At 42.4% G+C, this 25,934-nt stretch overlaps 3 protein-coding genes and 1 non-coding gene across 8 annotated transcripts; 2 read left to right on the forward strand and 2 right to left on the reverse strand.

The window, feature by feature from the left end:
• Window positions 1–36: 36 nt before the first annotated feature.
• Window positions 37–765, forward strand: LOC120953839 (probable 28S ribosomal protein S16, mitochondrial). Its single transcript, XM_040374137.2, has 3 exons — window positions 37–243; window positions 308–467; window positions 532–765. The coding sequence occupies exons 1-3, from the start codon at window positions 127–129 to the stop codon at window positions 666–668; spliced, it is 414 nt and encodes a 137-aa protein (XP_040230071.2). The 5' UTR covers window positions 37–126; the 3' UTR covers window positions 669–765.
• Window positions 766–2,684: 1,919 nt separating this feature from the next.
• On the reverse strand, window positions 2,685–12,059 carry LOC120950064 (receptor expression-enhancing protein 5). Of its 3 annotated transcripts, none has more exons than XM_040367802.2 (5): window positions 11,938–12,059; window positions 11,133–11,298; window positions 3,241–3,473; window positions 3,064–3,163; window positions 2,685–2,971 (listed from the first exon to the last, which is right to left on the reverse strand). In XM_040367802.2, the coding sequence occupies exons 2-5, from the start codon at window positions 11,260–11,262 to the stop codon at window positions 2,889–2,891; spliced, it is 546 nt and encodes a 181-aa protein (XP_040223736.1). In that variant the 5' UTR covers window positions 11,263–11,298; window positions 11,938–12,059; the 3' UTR covers window positions 2,685–2,888. The 3 variants fall into 3 exon arrangements, with proteins under 3 accessions (XP_040223736.1, XP_049463915.1, XP_040223737.1); XM_049607958.1 differs by having other exon boundaries at window positions 3,044–3,163; XM_040367803.2 differs by lacking the exons at window positions 11,133–11,298; window positions 11,938–12,059 and adding an exon at window positions 4,433–4,721.
• Window positions 12,060–12,395: 336 nt separating this feature from the next.
• Window positions 12,396–15,155, forward strand: LOC120950522 (RNA 3'-terminal phosphate cyclase). Of its 3 annotated transcripts, none has more exons than XM_040368632.2 (7): window positions 12,396–12,690; window positions 12,756–13,000; window positions 13,070–13,394; window positions 13,460–13,584; window positions 13,655–13,913; window positions 13,985–14,116; window positions 14,550–15,155. In XM_040368632.2, exons 1-6 carry the CDS (start codon window positions 12,643–12,645, stop codon window positions 14,084–14,086), a joined length of 1,104 nt encoding a protein of 367 aa, XP_040224566.2. In that variant the 5' UTR covers window positions 12,396–12,642; the 3' UTR covers window positions 14,087–14,116; window positions 14,550–15,155. The 3 variants fall into 3 exon arrangements, with proteins under 3 accessions (XP_040224566.2, XP_040224565.2, XP_040224564.2); XM_040368631.2 differs by lacking the exon at window positions 14,550–15,155 and adding an exon at window positions 14,181–14,284; XM_040368630.2 differs by lacking the exon at window positions 14,550–15,155 and having other exon boundaries at window positions 12,397–12,690; window positions 13,985–14,284.
• Window positions 15,156–18,342: 3,187 nt separating this feature from the next.
• Window positions 18,343–18,415, reverse strand: Trnak-cuu (transfer RNA lysine (anticodon CUU)). Its single transcript has one exon. It is a non-coding gene; the product is annotated as a tRNA-Lys (tRNA).
• Between the last annotated feature and the right edge of the window lie 7,519 nt (window positions 18,416–25,934).

Below are 25,934 nucleotides of genomic sequence, written 5' to 3' on the forward strand. Positions count from 1 at the left end.
CGTACGCACGGTTGACATCGTTCAGCGCATGACAACCCGCTGAGTTGTTTTCATTAGCGGCACGCGATTGATTGCAAAACAGCACAGGCATATTTTGGAAAAGCGGAAATTTTACAGCAATTTAAAATGTCGCTTGCTGCTGCGAGTGGTACGGGAAGATTTTGGGCACGGTCAGCGAAAACAATTCGCTTTGTGCGACAAGGATGTACAAATCGACCCTTTTTCCACATTGTAGTAATGGAGGTATGTTTTGGTATCGTTCGGCTGTGTACACGAAACGGCAATTGATAACAATTTTTACTTACAGCGCCGCAAAGATCAATACCAACCAGTCATTGAACAAGTGGGAACGTATGATCCAATTCCAAACGAGCACAATGAACAGCTGGTATCGTTTAACTATGAACGCATCCGTCATTGGATTGGTAGCGGAGCCCATATATCGAAGCCGGTGGCGGAGTTATTAGGTAACCAACCTCATATACACTCCGTAGCCATTTTGGACATAATAATACGTTCTCTTTTGCATAGGTATTGCCGGCTTGCTTCCAGTCCATCCGCGGACCTACATGACCGCCTGGCGAAATAGACAAATGGCTGAGAAGCTTGCACAGATCAATGCGGTAAAAAATTCGGATAATGTCGATAGTACAACAAGCAACAGTTAAAGAAACAGCAATTGGTCTTTTCATAGATTTTACTGTACAATAAAGCGTGGAATGGATATTCCCTTCCAATTAGTCGAAAAAAAGACTAACGTTTAATTCGACGTAAATTTGCAAAGAAAACAAATGATACATAAGTATTAAACAATAGCACATCCGGCTACTGAACAATTACTCACAGTCCAATTAAAACAGTCCCACGATTTTTAGAAAATGCACAAACCCATAATGAAATGGCAAAAAGTTACTAAAAGAAAATAATTTTGGCCCGTTCTGCAAGCCGTTTTGCTTTTCACAAAATATGTCATTATCATTGTTTTGTCCCGACGCGAAGTTTAAATCGACCCAACGGAGAAAAAAAGCCCGAATCTCTGTGGGTAAATCTCTATATGGGTTAACGAATACCACCTCAAAAGTCCTAACAAAGATCATATATTTACTTCGATCGATCGATCGATTTTGGTATACTACACTGCACTTTAAATTTTCGGATTAGTGAATTATGTTTGATCATATTATGAGATAACAAGAATTAAATTCAGATTCGTAACACGTACGATATTTCTGAGATGGACGACGGTCAAAAAAACGAATTCAAGAACAGTTAATTACTTTATACGGCGCTACAACCGCTTTGCGGTCTTGGCCAGTGGCGGATTAAGGGTATCGGGAGCCCTAGGCGGAAAGACGAGTTGAGGCCACCTGTAAATGGGAAATGTTGTTGTATCGGGGGGGGGGGGGGGGGGGGGGGGGGTAGCGGCACTAAACTTGCTGTTGCGAGATTGAATAGTCGGGGGCCCCTTCGATCATCAGTCACAGACTCTAAAATTTTTGCCGCCGGGGGGGGGGGGGGGGTCAAATTATTCGCCAGCCTTGGGGCCCCAACGGCCATCCTTCCGGGGCCCTTGTCGCTAGTACTATGTCCATACGGCATACTATAGAATGGCGATCTACGGGGCCCCTAAATCGGCGGGGCCCCAGGCTACCGCCTAGTCCGCCTACCGTTAGATCCGCCACTGGTCTTAGCCTAATGCTGGAGTATCGTCTACCAATCCGTTATCCCGGCATGCACAGCAGACGACCTCTTGCTTCCTCAACAGACCCAAGCCCAAGTACGTCTTCTTGATTCTTGTGAGTCTTGGTGCCATATATGCAACATTGTAGCCCAGTCCTTAAGGCCGGGCTACATTGATCGTACTCGCACGCGTAATTTTGATTTTCACTAGCGCATCTGGCGGCGGCTGACCGAAGCATTTTGCCAAACAATTTGGAACCGCTCCAGAAAATACGTTAATTTTCCATGTTTTTTACTTAAATCGGAGGAGAAAAGTTTTGTAAAACGTAGATACACATGTCTTGCACGCATTGCATCCATTTTTGCAATGGAAAACGATGGAAAAACTACTTAATTTTGAGATCCGGCATGACCATTCCCTCGATGAATAAAAAAAGCTTCCACCAGCCGCCGCCAGATGCGCTAGTGAAAATCAAAATTACGCTTGCGAGTACGATCAATGTAGCCCGGCCTTTAGCCAGGTTAGCTGCACGACAGTGAGAGATCGCCATTCAATGTACGTCTCAGATACACTTATCAGATCCACCGCAGATGCGTTTCATTTAAGCAGTGCATAGTTAGATAGCTTCTTCAATAAAACTTCTCTTCAAAAATGCATACACTCATTGTTGGTCGATGATAGAATTTTGTTATTTGTTTTTTGTTTTCTCAATTTGTGTTATTTGTGCCGCTACTATCTTAGAGTTACTATATTTCGCTATTCTTTTTACTCACAACGACTTCACCATTCAAACAAAGTCGTCACAATAAGCCTGCAAAGGGTCAACGACTTCGACGTTTGGAGTGAGACAATAGTTGAACATAAAAAGGCAATTACAATTTTAAAAATAATGCACAAGCATGCTCGCACTCAAGCGTTTTCGGAGGTACGGTGACATAGCGGCCATCAGTAAACAGCAGCACAATTTTCGTTCTCGAGGAGACACAAATGAAACTACAACGGGTATACTTATTCACGATGGCGAATGACTTATATAATTTTTCGTCTTGCTCATTCCCTCTGCTACGTCCATTTGCTAACAGTTGTTTTTCTAATGTCGCAAACTTCGATCGTCCGTCATCGAAAGGGTTTAGAGGTCGGGAGGGTCCTTTATAGCTATGTGTATGTGTGTTGTGAGTGTTGGGAGAAGTGCAGCAGGATGTGCGAGTTAGGTTGATTTGACTTTCGAGATCATTTCTCCAGCCGTCTGCTTCAGCTTATCCGTGGTGTCGCTAATGAAGCTGTCCGCAACTAAAATATAATAATAGGAAAAATATGCACATTATTCAAATGCTCTTATTGCACATTGCAAAAGCACTTAACCTTTTTCGTATTTCACACACCTTTTTCGTATTTCTTGAAGTATGGCTGAATAACCTTGTGGTACATGATCGTGGAACCATTGTTTTCCATCGGTACCATACACCATATGTGGAATAAGCACTATAGATAGAGAAATTGAGAATGTGAGTTGAAATTTTTATAACCTAATATAGATGGGTTTTATTTTCCAACTATACCTTCAGCAACCAGTAGAACGGGATGATCTGAACCAGGAAGAAGGAGAAGTGCTCAAACACCGACAGCACGCCAAACGTTACCCAGTACGTTAACCATTTAGTGTCATCCTCTTTCGTGCGGGTTTCGATGGCTTTCATCGAGATGTAAGCGGGATACGCCACTCCAATCACGTTGCAGAGGATCTGAGCTCCATAGCCGAAGGCAAGGTACAGAATAACGACGGCCACGCCACCTTAAAAGAAAATAAATGAAACACACATTTTTTTATATTAAATCGTCTGCTAATTTGATAAATTGTTATTTAAAATAGGCCGAACAATAAAGCGGCTTAGACAAAATATAAAAACTTTTTGTAATTTAGTTATTAATGGATGAATCTCATATATAGTGTTGCATTAACTCCCAATTTTAAATGTCCAGCACATGTCCCATCGCTTATCTATGCTCTATTACACAATTACTGCACGTTATTCAGTCAACATTCAACTGCTCTTAAAGCAAAATAAGCCTTACACGTAGGGAAAGATCATATTTCGCATAACATAAGATCAGTTTCTTTGCTCAGGAAATGAAATCAAATAGTCTATAGTTTCAATCAAGCGCGTCCAACTAAGCTTGAGTAAGTGTTGTATGGCTTCATACTTGTTACGTCAACCGTATTAGCACGCTATTCTTGTCTTACGATGACATTTGTAATGGTCGTGTAAATCTGTGTGCGTTCGCGGCAATTTTGCCAAATATTTTATAGCCAATACTCACATTATTGCTAAACATGCAGTACATGCAGTGCATTACCGCAATGCATCTAATTTCTTTGCAATAACCGTAGTAGTGTGTACAGCTGAATCAGATTGAACAGCAATACTACCAACAACTTGCTAGGATAAACGGGACTCAGCGTGACCGGCTCGATCTTCTTCACTCCATCTGACCGGTCTCGTGTGAAGCTAACCAGATGTCTATTAATAGTATATCCTAGGGACCTAGCGGCACATAATAAAGGCACGCTAGTAGCTGATTGAATGCTGTCTGCAAACTCAGACTCGCAATGGACGGTCAGCGTTGAGAGATGAGTGTAGAAATAATATACGACCGTCGCGACAACCCACGTTTGATCTCGATCATGTGGCTTCAATTGTTCGATGGCAGTTAATATAGGTGAAAAAAAAGTATGAATAAGATGTTCATTACCTAGCGCAATGTAGCCTGAATTATCCTTCGGCGCTCCTGCCTCTGCTCCATCTTGGCGTGGCATTTTCACTTCTTTTAATTAAAACTCTTCGCGTTAATGAGATCAACGTTTACAAACTATACGCTGTAATTGCTCGAATTGTGCTGAACAATAACACTGCACTTATCCTGCCTGGTTTATAAATTACATAAATTTCGAATTAAATAAAACATCACATTGCTTCTTAGACGTGTTCGCACTCTGCCGCTACGATTGTCTAGATCACTCCCGATCACTAAATACTTTTTCGCTCGATCAACCCTAGAAGCTACTTTTAAATGCTGCTTTTGTTACTGGCCCAAAGCCGTGATTTTCGACGACTTTCCCACGACATGCGCACGATACGATTCAACTCGCACACAATATATATATTAGCTAGGCTAAGTACATCAGACTGTTCTTTTCGACAATGCTTCATGTCGAATGTGTGCCGCCTTAACTTTAAATATTTGTTGTTGCTTTTTGTACAGTTGCTTCGTGTTTTGCTGCATTTCAAAATTACGCTTGGCAACAAACGACGCCGGCCAAAAAGACCGGTCAAAGAAAGGAATAACTCTTGTCATTTGTCGCATAGTATACGATCGTCAGCAGTGTGTGCTAGTAGTGTAAAACAGAATGATATGCGTCGAGTCGGTCTATGTGTCAAAAGACAAGCATTTTCTGATCATTAAAGCCAGTTGACCAGTTCCTCTTTCCTTACTTTATAACGGGTAGCGACCGTCCACGATCTTTGATACGTGATGAGATTCCTACGGCAGGTGTTGTTAAGCCATTAGAAAAATGAAACCAGTACGTAACCATTGCGAGAGAAAAATGGTTAGTAAGGCACCCAGACACGACATAGCCGCCATTCTAATAATACAGTGACCTATGGCCATAGGACAAAAATCCGCCTAAAGAGTACATTATTATACGTAGGAAAATAAAACGAAAAAAAATACCGGCATTGAAACCGTCTATAAACGGAATGGTTATACTATAAGGTCGGTTTTCAAAGGTAGCATTCAGATAGCGGGATACACATAATCGAATAGCGATCATCGAAATGATAAAATTAAGTAACCTAATTAATAGATTGAAGAAGAAAAAAATAACACAAGCTAAAGGTAATTATCATGAAAATTTAATCATGAAGCCACATTACTAGCTAAACAAAAACTTTCACTATAAAAATTATACAATAATCGTGGGACATTTTCATACCCAAACGCATGGACGAATAGGGAAAGGAAGCATTACAGCTTCGACTTGAGATCAAATTTCGCTTTTCATTCGATCCAGGCATTACGAGTTTATTGTTTACACCTGAGTGATTTTACATTGTTCCAACACAGTGGCTTTGTAGGTCGGTGAGTGAGTTTTCCTCTGTTTTACACCAACAGACAAGACTATTTTCACTACAAAACTATGAAAAGCTACAGGAAAGATTTGCCGTTGAGAGCCGTTATACAAAATGTAAACATGTAAGTTGCATAAATAAGTTGCACTAAATCTTAGCTTGTTTTAATGCGCATTTACAAAGTGAAAAGGTAAGATATACGCGCATTTTAATTGCATTAACACGACGATGGCTAGCGATGGAAGAATGCAGCCGTCCGATTTTCACTTGTTTCAATACGTTTTATTGGCCACGACAACTGCACTGTGGCCTTATATTTAAGCGATATGTACTGCTTAAAACCCATGATTTCTAAATATAGCCTCCATCATAAATCACCGTTGAACGATCGCAGCAAAATATGCATCTCTTGCTCGAGAATTTTGTGAACCATTTTCCCTTGCAAGACAACGGTGTGCAAATTTTGCAACGGTTTCACTTCACAGCTACTACAGAGTCTATGTTCAAGATTGCATGCTTACAGTCGCTATCAAACACACAATCGTTCCTTACTTTCTAACACTTGCGCATGGTCCCCGTAAACTTGAACTTGAAAGCAATCCAGGCAGGCTTCCCTTTCCCTATCACCAGCACCACGAGCATTCGTTCAACCTCCTCACACATCAAACATCAAAGGTGAATTGCAGCAATGCAACTGAATGCATATAGTATGTTGGGGTTCAGCCCACTAATCTCACAGCTGATTGTGTGCTCTATCGGCGAACTATTGCCAGCGTGATCGCTCTCTCAATTTAATATTTCACGCGATAAGCCAAGCGCGATAGAAAACACATTGGATGAGATGAATATGCGCTGCTTCTCTACTGCTGCATGGACACATTTCACTTTTAATTGCACAAGCAAAGCTCAACACACGCTTAATGTGAAATAATTAATCTTTGCCCTCTTCTGTTCGGTAGCTTTACACGTGTAGCATTTTTTAATCAACGTTTTTGGGGCCAAATGTATTACGTGGCAATAATAGGCTACCACGTAAGTTTTTCCTTCACGTTTAAACTTCATCATGAAGTGCAGGTTATTCGTGTACACGTAACGTGTGTGTGTGTGTGTGTGTGTGTGAAAAGGAAAAGGTATTCCAAAGAAACTGGACCGAATTTCATCCTTCGGTTCACATGCAGCTTTCGCTTAAATTCCACTAGTAAAAGTAAAAGTGATGCTTTTAATCCTTAAACAGCATCAGTTGTGTGCAATACAACTCTACACAGCTAATAAAATAATGCTTAAATGCTTTTTCAATACGATCGCATCTTTAATATCACTATCACTTTAACATTTTCTATAGCAAATCACAAATCAATTCGTGCCTGCAGTGGATTGGGTTTTCATGAACTACACGTTTGCTGTACACGGGCGATTTTTTGCGTACTTCATACAGAACTGAACCTGAAGCTCAGTCAGACCTGCACGGACCTACAAGAAACCGTTTACACACACGGCGAAGCAGCCTCGCGATTGTTTTTGAGTGTCGATTTGCCCTGCTTGCTTCGTGCAGAAAGACCTTTGCTGCTTGACTAAGCACAAAATGCTAGAGCTTGTTCGATGGTAATTGTGACGGATGCTATGGACAAAGCTTAAACCGGTCCACAATATCAGTCCACTGAGGAGACTGGCTGAGAACGTTTCCTTTGCCGCGTTTGTTGCCCTTTACACATTTACACACGCAGACAAAGCTAAGGGAGTTTGGATTGGCCCCCGCTTTGAGGGTACAAGCGCGGAGCACAATATTTGAATTCCATGTATCAGAGTGTAATCATTCATGATTCATGTGTTAACATATTTATTTGGTAGATATGAACCGCAAGCTTATCAACAAGTTAAAACTAATACACAAAAATTTACCGTATTAACCCTTGATAACAAAAACCAACTTTTGCTCAGGTTATCATACCGCTCGCTATCGGTAAATAGTTGTAAATTTAAAACGCAAAAATGTCAAACATATCACCCAGTATCATATAAAATTGATGTGATTTTTCCGTTCGTTATTGAACAAAAAGAAGGATAAAACGTGAAGTGTTGAAGAAATAAACCAAATCACATTTACAGCACATGTTCTCAAGATAGACTACTCCCTTAAAAACGAAACACGTTTCTTACTTGCATAATGAACACGCGTTTTGTGAGAGTTCTATTAGGTGCCGTTTTTCGATGAGAAGATTATCTTCCACACTAATACTCTCAGAATTATAGCTTAGGGAACTTTGTTTCACGTGAGCTATTATCAAGCTTCGGTGCATTGTTTGTAAGTTGCGCGAAGCATTGTTAGGCTGGCTAATGGTGATGGATGCATTAATACTACCACACAGTGTGTGTGTGCCGCCGTAGCGGTGATACGAGTTCAAAGTTCTACTCTAAACTGCTGTACGCAAATCAAATGCATCTGTTTTACCTAAACTCGCGGATCCGCTGTTGTCAAGAGCAAAGCAATGGTCGATTCGTTGCTACAGCGCGGCCCCAAAGTAAGCGTGAGACACTTTGACGTGTACGGCGAAAAATAAGAAGCTTGCAAACCACTGAAAAGAGTTGGTTCAGCTTTCCCGGCTTCGTGGCGACTATACCACCGGCAACGCAACGATCGATTGATGATTTGGCAAGGCAGGTATTCTTCGTCTTCGTCATCGTCGTTGTCACCATGGTCGCCGCCACGCATATCAACTTCGGCTGGCGCCCGCGAGTTCCGTCTCGTGGCACGAAGGGAACGCTTACTATCTCGTTATCAAATGTTGTTTTATGCAGTGTGCTGCTGGCGGCTCGCTACACGTCACAACAGCCGTGCTCCATTAAAACGCCATGTGGAATCTACAGGCAAACATGGAGCGGGCGCACTGGATGAAGAAGGAGCGACAACTGTGGTTAGTTCCATTGAGGCCTAACACGAGACTCGCACCCACCTTGTAACAATTCCGTACATACTGAAACGGAAAAATCAATTCCTAAAATGATTACACGCGATTCAGCATGGATGCGAATCACACATCGCTGCAGGGTCAAGCCTTCAAGTCTTAATTTGCTACACGGACAAAGCCCCTCCATAATGAAAACAGTAGGTAAATCGGTGAAGGTAACCCACTGTTAACAGTAATTTTATTTATTTATAACATATTTATAACATTTATTTCTTTGGGTCATTGAATGATGTTTCGTAATTGAATATTGTTATATTTATATTTTGATAAAACACAGTAGTTATTGTAAAATTACTAATAACTTTCAAATTGTCTTTTTTCTTTAGACGTTTTGTGATCACTCATCAATGCAAAAAAACACTGCAAGTGTGCAGTATAGTAAAATTGGTAGCAAATTAATGTACTTAATCAAACTATTACGCAAAAAATATCGACTCCGAGCGCAGTTTCTTACAACTAAACTACGCCATTCTAAGCTTTATAGGGGAACCGATCGATTTAAAGGTGCCTTCCTCCTCCGTTACGACGGTACCTGACGCGACGGTAGACAGCAAGTCGCCTACAGACGTATTTAAAAATGTATCAAATTGTTGCCTGCCAATTTCGACGACTGAATGTAAAAATCGAACACCCCGTTGAGATCGTTGCATGCAGGTACACTCGAACAGCTTTTGTTTGCATCTAAATTATCATGCATACTCTTTAGTTGCGCATTAAAATGTTCGTTATTGAGCCGAGGTGATACAATACCGATACCGTGATACCGAATACAATTTCAGCTAAACAATAAAGCGTTAATACAAGTGTTGTATGTTTGTACTACATTTACAAGGGTGTAGAATATTAGTATTAGACAAAACAACAACACATAATAATTAAAGACACAGGAATGCCAAACTCAATCAGTTATGCTTCAATCATTATACCAATTATAGTACTTGCAGGATTGTTGATGATCACAAATTTCAGTAAAGTGATTCATTCAAATGACTACTAAAAGAGACAAAAAAAGCTATTTCTACCCGTGAAACCGATGACAGCATCTGCTGATTGAGCAAAGTTACTTCTTTTGCAAGTCCAAATACATTTTTGTCGGTACGCTTTCTGCTACTTTGATAAGAACAACGATGAGATAAGAACGAAGATTTAACTCGGCGCTCGAAATTCTAGAAGAATAATCTTATCACTGTTCAGAAGATAAGATAATGCAAAAAGTTGCAGTGACAAATACATTTGAATCCGGAGTGCAACAAAGCACATGGTGGAAAGATTCTCTACTGTAAATAGGGCTGATATCAGGATGTAAAGATCGAGATAAGAAGACTGGACAAGAGAGGGTAAACTTTTAACACGTCCCAACATTCCCATTCTATGGTTTAAAATAAAAGCAACATTATTAAAGGGTATTAAACTATACCTTTGTCCTGTTTTGTCTAAAAACGGAAATGACCCTTCAATTTCGAATTGCTCGATACTACAAATTCAATCAACACTACAAATGGAATCGTTCGTTTGAAAAACAACGTTAACGCATTTAAGGTAGAAACAACATCTACTTGTGGAAAATATCAATATTTTTCGTCCCACAGCATCAACAACACCTTCTACCATACTTGTGCGCATTTTGTGATCGACGCGACAAAAATCATTAATATGATTTGCACGAGAGGGGCGTTTTTTTATAGAATATATACCGCTGATTGTCCATCGTATGTGGGCATGGGGAGGGTCGTGATGATGGTAGCAGCGTTTGGATGCATGTGAGCGTTACTGGGCAATTTTCATCGGTTGTGTAACACAATCCGGATGCATGCACCCTCGCCGTACGTACAGCAGTGTTTGGTATTGTCCCAGCCCATGTGTGACTACAGTAATGATTATCATGTCAAACAGGTACTGCTTAACACAATGCAGCTTCAAGCACGACACAGCAAAGAGGTAGAGATATAGAAGTAGCTACTGCCTGTACCAGGTCTATATGAACTTCTGGATTGATTTTTTCTATTTCTATTTCTATTACACTAAAGAGCACACTAATGCTGCAATCATTTGCATGGTGGAAAACAGATCGCTTTGCCACGCTTCTTCATTATATCCCCGGAAAAATGCCAAGCTAAGCACTTTTGTTTTCCGGTTAGCTTGTTCACGAGCGGTGTGCTGGCTCGTGTCCTAAAAATATCTTCAGAGAATGCTGTTCCACCACCTCTCAAGTACGTCATTCGGGAAGGGCGACGCCATCCATCTCGTCCCGTTGTTCAAGTGTTAGTTTGAAACGGGGTTCCCCCGGCATGTTTAGCCGGGCCACGGACACCGAGCATTTTCTTGCGAATCGACTTAATTATGGTTTCTACTCACCCAGAAATATGTATAGCCGCGGCACGTTCGTTTTCTCCTCTGCAAGCTTGAAGAATTGTGTCCACGGTTTCGATTCGTCCTTCAGCGACGACTCGATCGATCCTCGAATTTCTTCCACTTTGTTAGCCATGGCGATGTTTTATGTGCTGTTGCTTCTTCTTTCAGCCTAATGTTTGGCCGGTGATTCCCCGCAAGATGATGTAATGACAATTTATCGTAATCACCAGGCGTATGGATTGGACCACCGGCGAAGCATCGTTGTCATCGTTACACGGGTGGCAGGCCGGCAATACGATAGCATTGGAAAGGAAATAAAAATAAGGGCAGAAAAGAATTTTACTTTAACGCAGCGTGTCTTGCATTCGAAAAACGGCACCGTAACGTAAGGGGTCACGGCCCTGTCTGGGTTGTTTAACAAAAGGACATATTTTCAGATCAGTTGTGCATTGTTGAATTTGCATTAACACTTCGTACACGATGCTCGGGGCCAAACAGTTCCAAGCGAAAGGATTCAAACGTGTCTAACAAATCGAACACGACGCGCAACAGAACTTAGAACAAGATGGGAGGCGGCCTCAAGGTGCGTGCCATATATCCGCAAGAATGTTCTTTCAAGGACACACATTTGATAAAGAAAAAATTAACACTGACGCACTATGCACAGAAGGATACACGATATAGGGAGGGGACAAGCAACTAAATTTAGAAAGCAAGCAGCATAATTAATTCACGCAGCTGAGGGTACGTTTTGTTACGTGTACCAAAATTAAACACAATTCAATAATCAGAATCTAATATTACGCACTTGAGAGATTTCCCGCCGGCAAGCCCAACAGAATTTGACTACTGGCGCGCACGAACGAAAATGCAACCTCGACGAGTGAAGCACAGGCTGACGAAAATGGCGAATTTGTTGCCGACCGATTTTGACAGCAGCCTAGCGTGACAGATCTGCAATGCATCAGATTGGACAACACAGTAGGTGGGGTGTGAATACCCAAGTAGCAAAATAAAACGACAACAGTTGTTTCGTTGTACAGATTTGAATAAATTTTTTAGATTTGTTTGGGATTATTATCTGTAATTACAGTGAGATATGCTATTATCAGAGTAAATGTGCAAATAGGTTTTTTCGATTTTCGGAGTAAATAAAGTGTTTCTATTCTTCGATCTCAACTGTCAATTGATGGCACATTCCTGCTATCCACGACTGCAGTCCAATCGAAGACTGCGACCGCAGCTTAACTATGCGGTAGAGGGCTTTTAATATGTTTTCATTTTATTTCATGAAAATGTGTGTACATTTTTAAACTTTACGAAGTCGGATATATAAGCTACGTAATTTTTTATTTGCAAAATAATCTGTTCCAAGAAATGTCTTGACGATGGTCCGTTCTTCAATGTGTGCAGCTGCAACAAATATCTTTGTTATTGTTGTGACAGGTTATCAAGTGCTCTGTGCAGCGAAGCAATTTTAGCACCTAGAATTTAGCTGAAACCATTGGACAGAATGGCGGATACCCATCTATTTGAAATAGATGGCAGTGTCTTGGAAGGAGTAAGTTTCCTTGTTTCTGTTTTAGATGTTCGCTAAATTTGCCTGTGCACTCCATTACTCTACAGGGAGGACAGATCCTACGGATGGCATTGTGCTTTAGCGTGCTTACCAAGACGCCGGTACGCATCCGTAACATTCGCCAAGGGCGCAAGAAACCGGGACTGGCAGCGCAACATCTAGCTGGGGTAGAGCTGATGCGAGATATTTGTCAAGGCAGGCTATACAAAGCGTGTCTCGGATCGACCGAGATTGAGTTTTACCCTGGACATATTGAGCACGGGCGATTCGTCGGTCACATTCAAACTGCAGGGTAAGCTTCTCGTAGGGTAGAGGAAGATCTAAATGCAAACTTTTTTGGTTTGATTTTGGAACATTTCAGAAGCATTACCTTGCTCCTTCAAGCTACACTACCCGTTGCCATCTTCAGCTCCGGTCCAGTCACGCTAGATTTGCGTGGAGGTACAAACACGGATCTTGCTCCGCAGGTGGATTTCTTGACGGAAATATTTCGGCCCAATATGGAACGATTCGGTGCCAGCTTCGATTTCGACTTGATTCGGCGGGGCTATTTTCCGAAAGGCGGTGGACAATGTGTGATAGAAGTAAGACCAGTACAATCATTAAGGCCCGTCACTATGGTTGATGTGGGCTCTGTTACCAGGTTCTTTGGATGGAGCTATGTCGCCGGTGTGCTTCCGTTGAAGGTAATTCTAATTCTCGTTTTTAATTAGCTAAAGTGTAACAAACTGAAGCATTACCAACATTTTAGATTGCACACGAAATGTCTAGCGGTGCTAAATCGATCCTCAACCAAATTGCCAACAGTAGGGCAGATATAGAAGTCTACAAAGAAAGTATGGACATGGCACCGGAAGGCAATTGCTCCGGTATCATGTAAGTTCAAAAGCAAAAGTACTGCTAACATCTGCCAACAATGTTGCTAAACATTCTTTCATTCTTGCAGTATTGGCTGTGAAACGAGTACTGGAGCCATTCTTGGCGGTTCGGCACTTGGAGAAGCCAGGAAGAAAGGTTTCCAGAGCGGGGAGGAAGCCGCTCACGAGATCCAAAGCGCCATCTCCGTTGGTGCCTGTATAGATCGACACGTGCAAGATATGATGATCATTTTGATGGCATTGGCTGACGGGACGAGCCGCATCCGGACGGAACCGTTGACCATGCATACCAAAACGGCAATCTATGTGACGGAGCTGATGACAAAGGTTGGTGGCAAAATTGGATGCCGAAGCCAAGGTTTGGCGAAAGGTTTAATCTTGTTTTCAACTACTTTTAGGCCAAATTTAACATCATAGAAGGAAATGGCAGTGCTATCATCGAATGTGTTGGCATTGGACTGCGTAATATAAATCTTCCAAAAAATACCACGTCATACTGAGGATCGGAGCGCATTGGAGTGAATTCTTAGGTATGAAAATGTTAATAATTCAAAGGGCTTTATAATAGTTTTAAATTGATGGTTGTCACGCTAGGAGAAAGCTTGAGCATCGAGGCTAACGCGCATTGGTAGGATTGTTTCTTTCATTGATAATATAAAGCATCTTTGGAATAATGATTATGGAATGGACAATTATAATATATATATAGCCATTTCGGATCAGTCTTGACTCTTTTAACTTGTGCATATTTTAATACATGCAAAAACACGTTTTTACGTATTTTTCTTGTTTAAAAAAGGATATTTTAAATTTCATCCAGAGTAATTGTGAAACGAAGTAGATAATTGAACAAGAAAATAAACAAAACAAAGCGTTTAATGACATCAAAAAGAAAGAAATGAGATTCCACTCCTAATCCATTCAATCGCTTTAAAAAATGCATCATTTTTTCTAAATTTTCAGGTTCAAAATGTATTTGCTTTGCATTACATAAATAACAAACATCTACTTGCAATAATAGAAAATAACTTCCACTTTAGACGGAACGACACGTATGCTATTGAATAAATAATGTATTCATTGGAATATATTCACTATTTAATTAATCACTGTTTGCTTAGTATGAACTAATATGAACTTTAAAATATATCACTTTTATCTTAATTAAGCTCGAAAGTGTAGCCAATAATGCATGAGTCTTCTGATGGACAAAATTAATGCGTAAAACGTAACGCCATCTGAGCAGTACCGGTATATTAACTTTAACTAAACTCGTCCACGGTCACGTCTATCAACCATGGGCGTGCATTTTTATTTTTTTATTTTAAGTTCACTCCAAATTTTTGCCATATTACGTAAATATTTAAAATTTCTAGAACAAAAATCAATATTTTGATACCGGCTCGTGACTAATACGGAATTCTCGCGAACGTTTGTTGCGCCAGGAATGGTGTGTTTTGTTTGCTTGTTTTGGGGGTTTTACATTACGTTACAACAAGTAAAAAACAAGTAAACTTCACTGTAATAAAATGTGAACGCGTAATGCGTCCTGCCATGTGTTATGCTAATTTTCTTTCAATTCATTTCTTTTTTTTCTTCACGTTAGACATAGTTTGAGCATAAATAGAATTTAAGTTATAGATTAGAAATAGTCATTCATAGCAATTTGATCCCAATGGTATGATACGTCCATGAGATGATCGTCACATGTCCTATTGCTCTCTTCACTTACAAGCGCACCTTCTTTATCGCTACTGTCAGTTGGACCATATGAGCCATAATTACGACTCCCAGAAAGTGGTTCTTGATCGAATATGAGCAAATTCTTTGACCAAAAAAGGATGTTGCTATATGCGCGAAATAGGGATGACTTAGCAGATAAACATTTTATTTAAATCTTATCATAACGTAGCGGATAGGGTGTAAACTTGAGCGCATCGCACTTTATAAGACCCATGAGCCCATGAGGTCATCAATGAATATCGTTTTCTGTAACGACTTTGCTAACCGATCAAAGATCTTCCCACTTGAGCTCATAACACAAGTATAAACTGTCATCTAGCAGTGAGAGGGGGCATCCCGGGAGGGGGCTGGGTGCTACTGTCCTGTCCTGTTCCAAACCAAATCCGGTCGTCCCGGCCTCTGAAGACGATCGGCAAGCGTCAACATGTCGCTCAGTCCCACACTCCTCGCACCGAATCGGCTTCGTTGGCCGAATCGAACGAATAATACCCGCCTCGTCCAGCGCCGTCGCCATGCCCCCGCCGGGACTGTGTGGGACTGTTCGCATCCGTCAAGCAGCCACTTAAGCTGCCCTTAGATTTCACGCCCGCTGGGTGTAGTAGGTGCGGGCAGGAAATACTCCCCACCCTGGTGGGCGAACGGTGCGCGTGCGCATCGGGCGGTGGCCACGCTGGCCTCCTCCTGGATGGTAATGTTGGTTTTGACTGTAACCGTGCCATCTGTGTCTGTGTGTCTGTGTGGTTTTACGAACCCGTCCATAAGTATGCGAACCCGAACACTTACGTAGGTGGATTCTCCAAGACAGCGGCGGTTCGGCGTTGCTCGGGCCTTCGCACAACGCGTTGGATACTAATAATAAAACATCGCGCGCCTCGTTCGTCCAGAGGCGGCATTTGCCGGCTGTTTCGTTTCCTCTGCTCGTGCGTGTGGGCTTTGGCTTGTCATGCATCCGTTTTGCCGACCCGCACGGTACTCCACGTTCCGGGCCGTCTTCATCCGGCAGTTCTTATTTCCTGTCGCCCACGAGCCGGCATGGTTCGCCCGTCCGTCCGTCCGTTCGTTCGTTCGTTCGTTTATCCATTTGTACCGGATGGTTCGGAGCGTCCTTTCCCGGCATTCTACACTCACCGCACTCGGAAGTGAAGGTGTTTTCTTTATTCCGTTCAATAACATTCACCACCGGCCCACACGCGACCATAGCCGCAGCGTCTGTTAATCGCCCTCTATGTCGCCCGCCATCGTCTTACCTGCCTTAGCCCGTCGCGTCGTCGGTTTGGGCGAATTTTCGTTTCCATCAATGAATCGGTGATATTTTTAGCGTTCGGAAAACAGACATTTTTACTATAACACCTACGGACCTGCCATCGATGAAAGGGCCGGTGCAATGGTCACACATTTTGGCGTAGCTGGCTGAACCACAGCCAGTGCGGCAATGGGTACGATAAACACGACATCGATTTGTCCTATTATTTACAGCACCAGCACGATCATTTTTCCAGCACCAATCAAACTGATCTAGCTCCAAATGTTTCTAAATCTAATTTTAAAACCAATCGGAAATACCGCTTCCGTGCAACCCCTTTTTTCCTTTTAAGGCTGTTGTAATTTGTAGCTATGATGCTAATTTTTGGAATTAATATAAGCTATCGTTTTTGTAGTAAACCATACCATAGACTTAAAAGTTACTTCAGGCATGACGACGATCAGTTTTATGGTAGAGATATGATATGATGATAGGTTTTATCGTTATAAGCTAAACACATCGCTCGAGATATTATGATGATATTATTAGTTTCTTTCACAGTACGAAGTATAATACATTCATACATCGGAATCGATTTAAATGAGTAACAATATTACGAGTAAAAAGGAGTAGGTAGTAGAATAATTACAGAGGAACAAATATGTGAGCTTGTTGTATACTGGTATTAAATGGTGCTTGTTTGGTTGATCCACTCCGTATGAGATGTTTGGGTGGAAGGCGTAACATTTGCCATTGGGACGCGTTTTTTTAGATACACAACACGAGTTATTTATAAATATCGATGCATGGAAAACTTGGTTGGTGTCTGTGGAAGTGGAAAATGTGGCCGCGGGTGCGGATGGTTAGTGGTAGTGAGGCGCATTTCCCCATTCGAAGACGAAAGAAGCGCAAGACCGGAAAAAGCAATTCGAACGGTGCAGACGAATTCGGCTTGAAATGTTCCAAAAGGAGTGCGATGAAATATGGGACTAACAGAACGATGTTTGCATGCCCACAGGAGCCACGATGATCGTTATCGTATGTGCGATCGATTTACTGCACGGAAGAAATGAATGAAACATTGAAACTACAGTTCAGCTTCATGAATCTTTCGTTGAGATTCATTAACATGAATCTTCAGCGATGTGTGATTCTACTCTCAAATTCTAATCTCCAAAGATTTGTGAATCTTCAAGTATTCATGAATCATGAAAGATTAATGAACCTTCAAAGATTCATGAATACTTTAAAATTCATAAATCTCCAGGGAAATTTTAGCATCTTTAGAGATGTATGATTTTCAAAATATTGAATTTGGGCGATACCCCCAGTGATTGATTCGCACTACTTAACAACATGTCGGTCGTGGGTTCAAGCCTCGCATGAACCGCTTCCGCGTAACATAGCAAACTTGCCGTGGTAGTACTTGCCAAGAGGCCTCGAAAGCATGTATAGGCTGGCATGCCTAGGTTGTTACGCCAAATAGAAAAATGACTAACAAAAAAAGCTCTATGGATCTTTTGAAATTCATGAATCTAGCCAACCGACATTCAGATTCATTGAATCATTTCAATGATTCAGATTCATGAATCTGAATCAGATATACCCACCTTTAATTAAAACGACAAAATCAATGAAGATATCCAAATGAAACAACAAGTACAATGAATTTATTAACACACATTCGCTTAATTTAAGTGCATTACCAAATTCTATAATTTTTGTTTAAAATCTCAAGAAGATTAGAAAAAGATGTCTCCATTATTCCGTCGCCCAACGTGGGGCTCGAACCCACGACCCTGAGATTAAGAGTCTCATGCTCTACCGACTGAGCTAGCCGGGCACTTGTGGCGGTGTGAGTGATGTTTGAAGTGCATATTTTTATCTTTTCTATTGAAATTCTTCCACATCAGAATGCAAGAAGAAAATCACGATCGTACGAGGTTAGGCATTCACAGTAGCCATCGCCGGGATCACCTAGTAGGACCCGCTGTTAGGTTTGCTGACCCGCGCCCTCGGCATGTTAACCAATTGGGCACACTCGATTTCAACCTGTGCAACGTGTTAAATATTTCATTGAACTCCTACAACAACATCCTACCACATCCTGTTTCGGATTTCGAGAAACATCGGACGGGCCGAAACTTCATTCACTTTTCACGCGCTGCCTGGTAAACAGCGTCCGGTAAACATTCATAATGGGCTGCAGTAGTATTAGGCCAGCGGAAGAAGGGGCGGCGAACGGGGCGGGATACGTGGAGAACGCGAGGTGGATCGGCAACATTCAGCTCATACGCGTTCAGACCTGAGAGGTGTACGTAAGTCGTTCAAACAAACGACCACAACCCACACTAACGCACACACATGCTCACACATGTACATACACACGTACACACTAAAACTTGTACACATACACAGGCGTGTGCGCGCGTGTGCTCGTGTCTCCCCCATTCATCTCGCGTTTCTGACCATACGCGTTCCATACCTCTCCCAGCAGCCACCATTCGTCCACCACACACTGTCATCCGTTTCAATTGAGAAGATGTAAATTTCAATGAAGCACACCGCCACTATCCACTCCTGTCTCTCTATCTCTCTCTCTCTCTCTCTCTCTCTCTCTCTCTCTCTCTCTCTCTCTCCATCCCCCTCCTACTCCTCCACTTTTCCCTTGCGTGCCGTACACATTCGTTGCTAGCAAAGGGGGGGGCCTAGTAACACTTTGTTCGCGTAGAAAAGACGTCTTCGACCGCCCTTGTGCTGATTTCTGCCATTCTCTCGCTGTATTCTCTTTCTCGCTCTCTCTCTCGCTCTTTCTCTCTCTCGTTCTATCCCACTGTGGCTGGTTTGCCGTTTGAAACATTCGTTTATTTCATCTTGCACGATGTCACTTGGGCCTACGGCCTACTCTGATAAATACGTTTGAATAGGCGTTTGGGTGCCGTTTGTGTGTACTTTTTTTGTTGTTTTTTTTTGCTTAGCTTTCTTCTTTTGCCTCACGAGAAACAAATGTCGCCTAACCTTATCCGGCGAAACGGCAGCAAGCAGTACCAGGGGTGGTGTGCCATGGTTTGGTAGGGGGAGCTATGGCGAAAAGCGCGGCAAGACAGGTCGCGCACTCGGTTTGCGTAGTTGCGTCGACGTAATCATGAATGAATCGAGCATACTACCGAACGACACGATCAACCAACAGCACAGGCAACAGAGCAAGCACTGCGAACGTTGTAAATGGGAACAGTTGCATGTGTGTATGTGTATGTGTATGTGTGTGCTGCTGCGTGCTATGTGCGTGTTTGTGTGTGTGTGTGTGTATGCAAAGATGGTTGGGACAAGTCATGATGGAAGGGGGATGATGGGGATACTCATCGCATTACCACACCGCGGTCTCGATTTCTGGTTCTGGGGCCTTCCGGTTGATTTATTTATTTATTTTTTTGCCACGTTTCCATGCTTCGGATGGTGCGATTGTGCGCACGCACGCTGTTGTTGCTGCTGCTTTTGACTCCGGACACCCCAACGCACACCTACACGCTCGTCGCGACAAAGCAGGCGACACATACGCACCCATCAGCTTACGCCAGTGCGTCCCACGCAGCCGGATCGCTTGCCTACGCTCCGGTCTCTGCTCCATTCAACCGCCTACGCGCATTCATTCCTCCACCCAAACACCCCAAAGGAGCCCTGCTGGGGAGAGGGCTTTGATTATACGCTGTGGGCCAACACGACGACCCATACTAGTACACCGGTTAGTGGTGGAACGGGAAAATATGGGCATGAAAAAGAAACCCCTTTTTCCGGGGCAGACCACAAGCCGACGACGAGTGGGACGCGCGCGAACGGAAATGCGAACTCTAGCATGGGGCAGGGCAGAGCAATAGACGGAAACAGCTAGTAAGAAAACGGAGGCAAGGAACACAACAACAACCTCGAAAACGAAAAGAAAGCAAGCGACAAAAATTTCGAAAGCACCATATTCCGATGTGTATGGATTCTCTTTTTCTTTTGCCTCCATCCAGGGTGTGGAGCTGTGTCGTGTCGATTGATAAGTGTTGGCAATGAAAGCTTTGCAATGGTGCATACATGTCGATGAAACCAGAAGCAATTGGTCGACCAAGTGTAGCAATCAGCTTGCCAAGTGTAGATTGGGGTTTGGCGGATTGACTTTGTAAATGATTCCCACGATTGTCCTGTGGGGTGTGGTGTAGGGTTCGTCAAAGGGTTGATTTTGCATAAATTGTGCAGAGTTTGAAGGTACCACAGTTCACGCTCCTCGTAATCCGCACCTCGATATTCCGCACTTTTGACAACCAAATTCATGGCATTCATGATACCAAATTCATGAAACAGTGTTTGGTCAAAAACAGTGGAATTTGATTAAAAATATAAATACTTTGTATTGTTGAAAATATCAGCTTGCTTTGTACAACATGAAAATGTATGATATCTAATAATAATTAACTTATGGATTGAGACAAAAATAAGAAGCTTTTAAAAAAACACGTAAATACGTGGTTCGATAATCCGAATTTGACCAAGTAAATAAATGAATAAATCAATGTAATATGGAGTGAGTGATAAACTCATATCTTTGCCATATAGTACATCCATTCATTTAACAGATTACGACATAACATCACAAAGTGTCCAGAATCCTTAGGGATTCATAAGTCTTTCGAGATTCATGGATCTTTGCAACCGATATTCAGATTCTTTCAGATTCATGAAGCTGAATCAAATTTACCCAACACAATACCGTACATGTTCCAACTGGATATGAGAAGCCCTATTAACTTTCCATTAACCACTGAGAGTAAATTGAAACATCGAATCGGCACACACAGGTATAATACGCATACCTTCCTTTGCTTATAACCCGGCGACGAAGGATAAATGAGATCCTTGGATTGTATCAGCCATGTAACATTCTAATTGCTCTAATCAGTAATAGAAAATGAGTGCAAAATGCTGAACAAAACTCTGATTCACTCCATAGCAACGTCTCTCACAAAACATAAACAATGTTCAATATAACTGTAAACATTTTCCTATGGCTTTCTGTCAATTTACTCGAGACGCATCGACCTGTTCTCTTTCAAAGGCCTTGCTTGATCGTTTCGATCGAGTTTGGGAAAGTGTCTATTATATCTTTTAGTTATGTCGCACATCATACCCGTTACAGCTATAGACAGAGCTTTCCATACGTTTGATGGACTATTCAACCATATGTACACCAATCAGTCACATCAGGTGACTTAAGCATACCTTATGGTTAATTATTAAACTATAAATGATTTTCAGGTGATTTCAAGTCAGTTTGCATCTGAAAGCAGTATCTTATGCCATTAAAATCACAAAATAACGTAAGTGTATACTAAAAAGGAGTATTGATGAAACAGTTAAATTAACGGTACAAAATGCGCCCCTCAAGAGCTTTTAATGCGGCCCACGATGACTTTGCCAGTGTTAATATAAATATTACGTTATTATGAATTTTTAAAATTAAAATGTATTTTTTACTTTTCTTAGATAAAAATCAAGCTTTAGTAACACGAAACTGTACAAGTATCGTTGGTATTTATAAAAACGAAATTTAAACGTGCACTCATCAGTTAAAGGTAGCGTCAAATGGCCCTCAAGTTATTTTTGAAGCAATGCGGCCCGCGAGCTGAAAAGTTTGGAGGCCCCTGTTCTAGAACATTAAATAACGTTTGCTTGGAAGATTCTCTTCCAGAAACGTTTCAATTCATCCAGTAACCGTAACCAGTGGCGGTAAGATTTTGTCCTCCCCGGTTGACACGATCGAACGTAGGAGCGAGCGAGCGAGCGAGCAAGCGAACGAACGCAAGTGATGGGATGGGACGGATGATCGGTGCGGAGTGCGTTTATGCAAAATACAAATTGTGTATGCATGTATGCGTAGGTAAGCGTCCCCCCGGGCCCAGGCCCGGGCCCGAGCCCTCGCATCTTCAATCTCGCACGATTCCTTCCTCAATTGCGCGCGTCTCTCCGTTCCATCTTCCACCAACTCACGCTACCCTCCTTCCCCCCCTCCCCTCACTCTCTTGCTTTCCATTTCGTGCGTGCGTATTCATTCGCCCTGTGCGCATGAGGGAGAGAGCCGACGATGGTGACGACGTTTCCAGCTTATGGGCAGCTCTCCCTTCTTCTCCTTTGCCTGCTCCCTCACTCCACGTCCGTCCCTGCTTCAGACCTTGTTCTCCTCTCCTGTCTTCTACCCCATACCTGTACCCGTACAACACAATGCTCCCCAAACCAGTCGCTCACTTCCTGTCGACGTTCGATAGCCGATAGTCGACGCGCTGCGCGCACTCTTAAATATACACCCATTAAAATATACGCGCATGACCGTATGTACTTTCCGGCTTTAGTTAGCAAGTTCCCCGCACACTTATCGTCTCCCTTCATCGTTCCCCCCTTTTTCCTGTGCTCCGTCACTCCTCTTGCGTATGGTGGCGCGCGCGCGCGCGCTCACTCGCGCGCTTGCGTCCTCACCGACCGCACGCTGTTTTCGATCTCTTTAGTATGATTGCGGTTTTGGAGCACACACCCAGTCCACGAACTGTTTACCCAGCAGAATTAAATAGTCAAATTGTTATAAAATAAACATCTGAATGATATCCTATGTCTACACAGACACACACACAAGATCATGTTTATCGGGATACAAATGTTGCTTATGGAATGCATGTTGCCCTTATATTGTTCGTCTTTACAAAGCTTTATTGCATTGGAATTATTTACCATTTTAATACGCATCGCACATAATCTCCTGGAATCTGCCATATGTTTTGAGAAAACCCCAAAATAAATTATCCATAAGCATTGTGCGAGTATGGATTGAGAGTGAAATAAGAACAAACTAAAGATTGGTGACTTACTTTTGAGTCTCTTTGATTTTAAATCAACGCACAACTAAACCTACCTCGAATGTGCGATGGGCATTGGGCGTGGGGAGATTGAACTGCCCCATATCGGCATCAAACACAGTGCTAATACAATCAGCGTGTTAATATAAGTTATGTTTTACACATGCTATGTTGTAAAGTGTGTATTGCAACCAAAATATTGGAAGAATACATTTATTGATTGTTTTTTATGTTGCACATGTTGGCACAACTATTGGTCTAGAATGTGTTCAACAGACTGCCAATGCCTACTACCATTTACTGTGCTCATCGCCAAGGGAATGCCCGTTCGCCCGTTTGAATGGAACGGTCAAACGGGATGAGTGAGTGAGTTTAGCCAACTTGATGATCGTTTACGCGTAGTGCGCGAATAGAGGGAAGTGTTTTTTCTCTCTTTCTCTCACTCCCTCTCTCTCTGTCTCTCTCTCTCTCTCTCTCGTGTTTGCTTTCGTTCTCTCTCGCCCTTTTCCACCGTTTTTTTGTGTTACAATATTTTCTTCCAAACCTTTAATCTTGCTTGCTGTTAGAACAAACACGCAACTTTTCGACGTCATTGTGCGTACACAAGACGACGGTGTGCGATGGAGTAAATGATAGTCGAAAGCTCACTAAAATGTTCGCCTGTTTGTCACTAGAATAGAAAGGGGAAGATAATCTAAACAGAGAAAAGAACACACTCACTCGCTCACTCATCAACCTAAGCGAATCTTTCTCCTCGAAGAACAAAGTGAAGCAGTAGAAAACTAAGTGGAATGAAACAAAACAAAAAAGTAGGCAAAACATGGAAATACTACACAGGGTATGTACGTACGTTCTCTCGGAACCGGCTTAGCACACGTTTAAATCAAACACCCCTCACTCACTCTACCAATGTAGCGAGCGCATGGGGGGGGGGGGGGGGGGGGGGGTGGGTCGGTAAGATTAGCATAGTCCAGCGGAAACGGAAACGGGATACATACAAAAAAACCCCGATGTGTGCACTTCAATGAAAGAAATGAAAGGAGAAAAAATTGAATAATGCGAAGGGAATGAGGCAGGATTTTACAGAAACAATATTTTGTTCAAAACATTTGTTGATTATAGTTTTTTTTCATTGTTTTCTTGTATAACCATATTTAAGATCTATTTTATTATATTTTATAACTTTGGAACCAACTACGTAAGTGTTTTTATCAGAAAAAAACATTAAAAATGTAAACTGCTATCGTTATAACTTAGGTAAACAGAAACCATTATATTCGAACGGTCATGATATGAAGCGGCGGTTAGAATGGCTAGAAGCTTCTTTTACTGATAAAAAAGTGGTAATCGACACAAGCATTTGAAGCAGCAGATGTAGTTTTTAATGGGAAAGAACAGGAAACGGTATCGAAAAAGAAGCACACACCACAGTGAACGGGAGAACTAACGCAGTTTGTGGTGGTGCGGTGGAGCTGCGATAAGCAAGATGCTTGATGGGTCCGGTCTGTGATAAAAAAGTGGCTAACCAGGGTGACTATATCCACGTAAGCAAAGCCTGTGGCGATGCCTTTCCTATATGGACGATCGCACCCAAAACAAGATCGAAGAAGGCTTGTGCAGCGCGAGACAAACCGATGCGTTACTGTACACGTACACGTATGTGAGCGAAGAAGAGACGGCGCTCCGTGAGTGAGGTAGAGAGGGGTAAAAAGAGAGAGAGAGAGAGAAAGAGAGAGAGAGAGGGAGAGAGAGAGAGAGAAATAAAGAGAGAAAGCGAGAAGAAAAAAACGAACGGTTGGCCTGGTTGTCGCTATCACCACCGGAAGTGGCCAGTTTACCGAATGATTGCGCATCGCATTGTATAACGGCATCGTGGCGGGTTTTCGTAGAGCATCGAAGGGCTAGTACGCGCGGTGTTCGCGGAAGGAGCTAGCAAATAAATAAATAGAATCGGTTAAGCCGATTCGAGAAGTGGAGTCGAGTTTGGCATTGCTGAGAAGTTTACATGTTTTTTCTTTGGGACATGCTTGGAATCAACCATTTTAAGAACGGTTACACAGTTTCACATATCACACTACGGTACAATGCTACTCGTACATCATAGATTGATTATTTATGAACGATGTACTGAAGCGTTTTCGTAGGAAAGGTGTGCGATTCTTGCAGATGCACACGGGTGCAGGAAGTTTTTTGCTATTTCCGGCGTGAAGCACCCACCCACCAGTACTCAACACGCAAACGATGACGTCCATCCGCCAGATGCGCATGCCCAAAAAGGGTGCGTAACGTACGTATCGGCAATCCAGTAGACGATCATCAGACGTTCCCACGCTTCTTTTTTTCGCTCTCTTTCTCTCTCTCTCTTTCTCTGTCTCTCTGTCTCTCCCGATGCGTCCTTACAATAGTGATCCGCAGGATCAAAGTAGCAGTGACAGCAACACCACCACTACAGGAACGACAGTGCAGGATGCAGCCAAT

Source organism: Anopheles coluzzii, chromosome 2, assembly GCF_943734685.1.
Source record: "Anopheles coluzzii chromosome 2, AcolN3, whole genome shotgun sequence".
In the NCBI taxonomy this organism is placed as follows: Eukaryota; Metazoa; Arthropoda; class Insecta; order Diptera; family Culicidae; genus Anopheles; species Anopheles coluzzii.

Excerpts from the sequence above, each read along its gene's own strand:
- LOC120953839 (XM_040374137.2), top strand. The coding sequence starts at position 127 with ATGTCGCTTGCTGCTGCGAGTGGTACGGGAAGATTTTGGGCACGGTCA. Across the intron at positions 244-307 it reads TCCACATTGTAGTAATGGAG|CGCCGCAAAGATCAATACCA; the intron begins GTATGTTTTGGT and ends TTTTACTTACAG. Across the intron at positions 468-531 it reads GCCGGTGGCGGAGTTATTAG|GTATTGCCGGCTTGCTTCCA; the intron begins GTAACCAACCTC and ends TCTTTTGCATAG.
- LOC120950064 (XM_040367802.2), bottom strand. The coding sequence starts at position 11,262 with ATGGCTAACAAAGTGGAAGAAATTCGAGGATCGATCGAGTCGTCGCTG. Across the intron at positions 3,474-11,132 it reads GCGGCTATACATATTTCTGG|GTGGCGTGGCCGTCGTTATT; the intron begins GTGAGTAGAAAC and ends TTTTCTTTTAAG. Across the intron at positions 3,164-3,240 it reads CGTTCTACTGGTTGCTGAAG|TGCTTATTCCACATATGGTG; the intron begins GTATAGTTGGAA and ends CTCTATCTATAG.
- LOC120950522 (XM_040368632.2), top strand. The coding sequence starts at position 12,643 with ATGGCGGATACCCATCTATTTGAAATAGATGGCAGTGTCTTGGAAGGA. Across the intron at positions 12,691-12,755 it reads ATGGCAGTGTCTTGGAAGGA|GGAGGACAGATCCTACGGAT; the intron begins GTAAGTTTCCTT and ends ATTACTCTACAG. Across the intron at positions 13,914-13,984 it reads TGACGGAGCTGATGACAAAG|GCCAAATTTAACATCATAGA; the intron begins GTTGGTGGCAAA and ends AACTACTTTTAG.